The sequence below is a fragment of the Callorhinus ursinus genome, unplaced genomic scaffold (genome assembly GCF_003265705.2).
Source record: "Callorhinus ursinus isolate GAN/ISIS: 27379988/994484 unplaced genomic scaffold, GSC_fseal_2.0 scaffold36, whole genome shotgun sequence".
Lineage (NCBI taxonomy): Eukaryota > Metazoa > Chordata > Mammalia > Carnivora > Otariidae > Callorhinus > Callorhinus ursinus.
The window spans coordinates 2,282,166-2,288,818 of NW_027397098.1; the positions used below are offsets into that span (position 1 = coordinate 2,282,166).

Consider the following 6,653-nt stretch of genomic DNA (forward strand, 5'->3'; position numbering starts at 1 on the left):
ACTTAGACTGCCTTCCTTAGTGAAACATTTCATTGGTGGCAGATCTTTATGCTCAGAGGGTCCCTTTGATTTTTCTTAGACATATCTAAGAGTCATGCACAGCCAAATCTGGTGAATAAAGTAGGTAATTGAGCTAGGTCAAAATGTGCTATGATTAAAAGCTGTCTCTCGTCATGAAGGAGTCCAAAATATTTTAGCAGTGGAATTATCACTGGAATGAACACTCACACTCCCAAAGTAACTAACTTGATGGAGGTGTTGAGACATCGGTCCCGTTCACTTTCTGTTCCCATACTGAGAAAATGTACATTTCACATCTGTGTCTTGAGAGTCTGTGTTTCCCTTTGTGATGGTGCTCTTATAGCATTAGAGGTGTGAGCCAGGTACAGAAATGCCCCAGTCTCCAAATCTGAAATATCTAGAATATGACTAAGAGGAAGGAAGGAAAGAAAATAAATACCTTAAGTCCCCAAGCAGAGGCTACAAAGCCCATGCATTACAGTTAACTTTCATTTGAGATAGATTTCCAACCACCATGGCTCTCAGTTTGCCCATCACGCCACAGAATAATAGATATTCTGTAGAAAGGGCAGAAAGAATTTCTTGCTGTAGGTCCACCAACCTTTCCAAGCAGCGAAGGAAGAGACAAAAATCTATAAAATTTAAGTGTGGCTGTGAATTTTCTAGAGATTTCCATTGGCAGAAGTTAAGATAATAACATTTTAAGTACTTAAAGGATTGAGCTTGAGTTCCTTGGAACTGATTTTTATGTGTCCCCTGGCTTTCTTGGTGGCTCCCGCCAAAGGCATCACCCATGTATGTCTCTGGGGGTCGTCTCTGGGTAAAAAATTGTTTCTCTGAATGATTAAAGCAGCGTATAGTTGTCAATTATTTTTCCAACTTTTGTACATATTAACTCCACTCACCCCATTGGAGTGAATTATGTTTGGGAGAGAATGGTGATACCTTTTGAACTTAAATAATGTCACTATTTTCAAAAACTAGTACACCTCCTTGAGTTTATCTAGCTCTTAAGGGGTCTCCTTTCAAAGATTTTTTGAAGAAATCTATCCCTTAAAATATCAAGAATCAATAAGTAAATGGGTGTTCCTGGTGCACAGTGATTTATAACCATGCCATTCGGACATAATGAAAAACCACATTCCTTCCTTCCCATCTTTTGGCTTACTGCGGGGATGCCTGGACACCAGTGTGTCCCCCAATATTATAATTTGGGGAGGTTTTCATTGTCGCTTTCAATCTGTCATCAGTGCCATTAAGATGGATTCTTACTACTATTGGAACAATAAAGAGTAAGTTAAACTCCCTCTTGGGATTCTTTACAGTGTAAATTAAGAAGAAAATATGTTTATCTCTGGGACCTTATCTGTAAGTTCTGAAGAGTTCTGTGGCCAGCATCAGGTTAGCCATTTTGAAAAGGCACCGTAAAAGAAGATTTGTATTTTTTAAAAAACGGAAGGCATTTTAGAAACGCTTGACAACCCATAACCAGCTGTGGATTTTTTTTTTTTTAAGTCATAGCCGATTCATTTCCTATCTTTCAACTGATTCACTGAGGCAAAGGGCCCTCCGCACAGTAATAATTGTCCAGGGAAAGTGAGAATAAAATCTTGTGATTTTTTTTTTTCCCCTCCTGCAGTATGAGATCCCCAGATAGGCCATCTCTCTGAGTGTAAGCGTCCCACTCATTATGTCATCATGCATCCTTTTGCTTTCACTGAAAGATCACGTCTTTAGAATGCTGAGCCTGCTACCGAATGCGGCTGTCTTCCGGGCTAAGGAGGGACCCTTGACCCTGCATTTAGCATTTGACTATACAGACCACTCCCGGCCACAGCTGCTCCAGGGACAGTGGTGGTAATCCCTTTCCATTGAGTGAAATTCCAGTGATCTGTAAGCGCATCATTTAAGGGTGTTTGCATCTGGCCCCTGCTGCACGCCCCAGCCAGGAAGAGTAAGGAAAACATAGGCTCTCGGTTCCGTGTGTCCTTCTTCTCCTTTCAAGGTGTTCTCCAGTCTAAAATGCCCTTTTCTGACCTTCTAGGTCCCGTTGTCACACAGGACATAACCACGTATCACACGGTGTTTCTTTTGGCCATTTTAGGAGGAATGGCTTTCATACTTTTGGTTCTGCTGTGTCTCCTTTTATATTATTGCAGGTAAAGTTTTTACCTTTTTGGCAATATCTTTTTTAATTTGGAATTTCTTGGGCAAGCATTGATTTTGAGGTCTTTTTTTTTTTCTTTTTCTGAATCAAGGTCCTTTTTTTTTTTTCCTCATGAAAAAAATACTGAAGAACTGAACATTTGTCCTTAAAGTTGTGAACAAATGAACATGATGTGGGGGGCATGCTGTTTATAAGTTTGCTCAGAAGGGGAGTTGTTTTATTTTATTTTATTTTATTTTTTTTAAGTTTGACAGTTGTCATGATTCGTTCAGGATATTCCTAACCCCTGATTAAGAGATGATATTCTCAAGGACAAAGCAGAACTAAAATTCTTATTTTGATGCCTTGGCTATTCCATTTTGTGAGAATGTTTGTTGTCGACTCTTGGGGGACCTCTCTTGAATGAATAACTTGGTTGAACGTATAAAAGCCTGCAGGTGAAATCTGCAGATTGTGCTGTTCTGAATCAAAATAAGGCTGAGGGTGTGGGATGAGAAGGCTTCTGGCTGCTGGTTAGTTGTCTTGTTTCTTCCTGTGGAAATGGAGAATTGGGATTTCGCGGGGAACCTCACTGCTACGAGAATCTTTAACCTCTGGGTTTGGATTTTATCTTTGATCATAGGCGGAAATGCTTGAAACCTCGTCAGCACCATAGAAAACTGCAACTCCCGGCAGCCCTGGAGAGTTCCAAACGGGATCAGTCAACTTCCATGTCTCACATCAACTTGCTCTTTTCTCGCCGGGAGTCAGAATTCCCCGGCCCCCTCTCTGTCACCAGCCACGGCCGCCCGGACGCCCCAGGGCCCAAGGAGCTGATGAGCGGAGTCCATTTAGAAATGATGTCTTCCAACGGAGAAGTGGACATGCACACCCCCATGCTAAAGCTCTCCTACAGTACCTCGCAGGAATTCAGCTCTCGGGAGGAACTTCTCTCTCACAAAGAAGAGGATAAAAGCCAAATCTCCTTTGATAACCTGACACCAAGTGGGACATTGGGAAAAGAGTATCACAAGTCTGTGGAGATTTTCCCCTTAAAGTCCAGGAAACCTCTGGAAAGAGAAGGCTGTGAGTCCCCAGGCAACAGCGAGTATAGGAGGAGCTGCAATGCCATGCTGTCCCAGCCTTTGTTTGAAAAGCAAGACAGAGACGGTCAGGCCTCTGTGAACCATATCCCCACGGGAAGCAAGCTCACCATTCAGGAACACATGTACCCCGCGCCCTCATCTTCCGAAAAGGACCAGCTGCTAGACCGCCGGCCTACGGAGTATATGATGTCGCGGTCAGTAGACCACCTGGAGAGACCCACATCCTTTCCGCGGCCCGGCCAGTTGATCTGCTGTAGTTCCGTGGACCAGGTCAATGACAGCGTTTACAGAAAGGTATTACCTGCCTTGGTCATCCCCGCTCATTATATGAAACTCCCGGGGGACCACTCCTACGTGGGCCAGCCCCTGGTTGTTCCAGCCGACCAGCAGCTGGAGATCGGAAGACTGCAGGCGGAGCTCTCCAGTCCGCATGCAGGGATCTTCCCGCACCCCTCCTCCCAGATCCAAGCGCAGCCCCTGTCGTGCCAGGCAACCTCCCAGCAGCACTTGCAGGACGCGGGCGCCCGGGAGTGGACGCCGCAAGGTGCGTCCATGTCAGAGTCTCTCTCCATCCCGGCATCCCTGAACGATGCAGCCTTGGCTCAGATGAACAGCGAGGTCCAGCTCCTAACCGAAAAGGCGCTGATGGAACTCGGGGGTGGGAAGCCGCTCCCACACCCCCGGGCGTGGTTCGTCTCCCTGGACGGCAGGTCCAACGCGCACGTTAGACATTCGTACATTGATCTCCAAAGAGCCGGGAGGAATGGAAGTAACGACGCCAGCTTGGATTCTGGCGTGGATATGAATGAACCAAAATCTGCCCGGAAGGGAAGAGGAGACCCCTTGTCCCTTGCGCAGAGCCACCCGGCTGTCCAGGAGCATCCGCAGAAAGAGCCGAGGGCGGCGGACAGCGCCTCCTACACGCAGCTCGTGTACCTGGACGACATGGACCAAAGCGGCAGCGAGGGCGGCACCACCGTGTGCACCCCCGAGGACAGCGCACTGCGGTGCTTGCTGGATGGCTCCGGCCGGAGGAGTGGTGGCCAGCTGCCCAGCCTGCAGGAGGAGACAACCAAACGAACTTCGGACGTGCCCCCGGAGCCGCTCGCCAGCCCCGAACAGAGAAGATCTGCTCAGGAGGACGACGAAGAGGAAGATGAGGAGGACCAAGGAGAAGACAAGAAGAGCCCCTGGCAGAAACGGGAGGAGAGACCCCTGATGGCGTTTAACATTAAATGAGCGATCACAGAGCCACCCGGCCGTGGAATATAATGCAGTTGCCAAAAATCCTTTCTTCCGGAAGCAGTTTACCTGTTCGGGGAAAACACTGAACAGCGGCGTCCGTGGGAGCAGACTCTCGCTGCGTCACGGTTCACTGTGTAAATGTCAGAAAAGAATCAAAGTTATGACAGAATGAAGGATGATGTTCCCGGATGCCTCGCCTCCAGGGAGATGGCTGAACGTAGTGTCCGGACGTCACTCTGGGTCTCGGACACTGACAAACCACAAGTGATGTTGCTAAGGTTCTGCTGATCACCTCAGTTCTCCCTCAGATTCTGGGAACAGATGAAACTCTTGTCACATTGCTTGAATCCATTTTATCACGATAATGCACCTGTGAAGTTATTATTGCGAAATTAGCTTAGCACTTAGTGTCTCGAGGTATGCATTATCTCAAAGGAAAGCTATGCATCGCTGCTTTGTGCTCTCACTTTGCTTAGGTTTTTTGCGTTGGTTAGGTTTCGTTTCGGGTTTGCTTTTTAAAAAAGAAACAACACCACACACACACAATTTGGTTGTAAAGATTTCCTTCTTTCTTTTTCATCCGTTCTGCTTCTCGGTGGTTTATTTCGGTGTCTCCTTCCGGGAACTCCCGAGTGTGTCACCTCTTAACATCCAAGCCTTTTAAATGAAATCGTACTGAAGTTTTTGTCAGCTGAGAGCCCTTCAGTTCTGGTCCCGTTAACTCCAAGTGCCTTTTTTACAGCGACAACAACAGTCCCTCACCTTCCTTCTTCCTCTCCTCCTCCTCCTCCTTCTTCTCCTTCTTCTCCTTCTTCTTCTTCCTTCTTCCTTCTTCTTCCTTCTTTTCTTTCTTAACTCCTTTAATTGAACTGCCTGGATTTTATAAAGTTATTAAGTGATACCCCTTTTCTTTAAACTGCATGCTGCCAAGTGCCCGTTTGTGCTCCCAATTCTCATTTCAGCGCAGTGTTCTCTCTAGTTCCCATGTGTGACGTGGATTCTGTTGAGCTAAGGTAGACTAGAGGACACTTTAGAGATCGCCTTCCCTCCTCTATCCCTTCGGCCACTAGCCACCATTATGGTTTCATTGGCTGTCTGTATATACGGTTATGTATTAACTCGGGAATCCTATGGGCTGATCTTGCTCACCCAGACATGGAGTATGGACTGAGCAAGTGAATGTGACTATTACAGAAATCGTATGTACTACCCAAAAGTGCCAGAATGACTCTTCTGTGCATTCTCCTTACAGAGCTGCTTGGTTATCCAAAAATGAAAATTCAAAATAAATGCTGAAAAAAAAAAAAAAACAACGATCCTGTCGTCCTTTTCATTCATTCTGAGCCATTATTTGTTGTTTCGGAGTTGCTATTATGAATTTGCTCTTGGGGCACCTGGGTGGCTCAGTCGTTAAGCGTCTGCCTTTGGCTCAGGTCATGATCCCAGGGTCCTGGGATCAAGCCCCGCATCGGGCTCCCTGCTCCACAGGAAGCCTGCTTCTCCCTCTCCCACTCTCCCTGCTTGTGTTCCCTCTCTCGTTGTGTCTCTCTGTCAAATGAATAAATAAAATCTTAAAAAAAAAAAAAAAGAATTTGCTCTTGGGGCTCCTGGGTTAAGCATCTGCCTTCGGCTCAGGTCATGATCCCAGTGTTCTGGGATCGAGCCCCACCCTCTGCCCCTGCTCGTGCTTTCTGTCTCTCTCTCAAATAAATAAATAAAATATTTTTTTTAAAAAAAGAATTTGCTCTTCATTCCCCGGCAGTCTGAAATGCTGGTTGTTGAACTTCTATTCAGAGACTCCAGAATAGACACATAGGAATTTACATTGCAATTAAAATCCACCTTGTGTTTAGTTTTATTCAAGAACATAAGGTACCTTTTTGTTGTGTTTCAGGTAGGGAGCAATGTCTACACTTTACAAAAAACTGATGTTTTCTATCGTGATCAATATTGATCCACTTGGAATAACTTCAAAAGGTTTCATTAAAATGACCAGAACCATCCCAGATGGGTGAAACTATTAGTCAAAATCATTGGTGGAAACATCAGAGCATAGGACACAGTAAGCTAACTATGTGTACAGTAACAACTTCATTACAAAATCTTTATTCGTGAATTCCATGTGGACAGAAAAC

At 45.7% G+C, this 6,653-nt stretch overlaps 1 protein-coding gene across 1 annotated transcript in view; it reads left to right on the forward strand.

Annotated features, from left to right (window-relative positions):
- The window catches only part of FAM171A1 (family with sequence similarity 171 member A1), a 124,919-nt gene extending 118,767 nt beyond the window's left edge, over positions 1-6,152 (forward strand). Inside the window, exons 7-8 of the mRNA XM_025853589.2 lie at positions 2,066-2,180; positions 2,811-6,152. Of these exons, the coding sequence (XP_025709374.1) occupies positions 2,066-2,180; positions 2,811-4,512 (1,817 nt within the window). The 3' untranslated portion in view covers positions 4,513-6,152. The remainder of the gene's footprint in view (positions 1-2,065; positions 2,181-2,810) is intronic.
- The last annotated feature ends 501 nt before the right edge of the window (positions 6,153-6,653 follow it).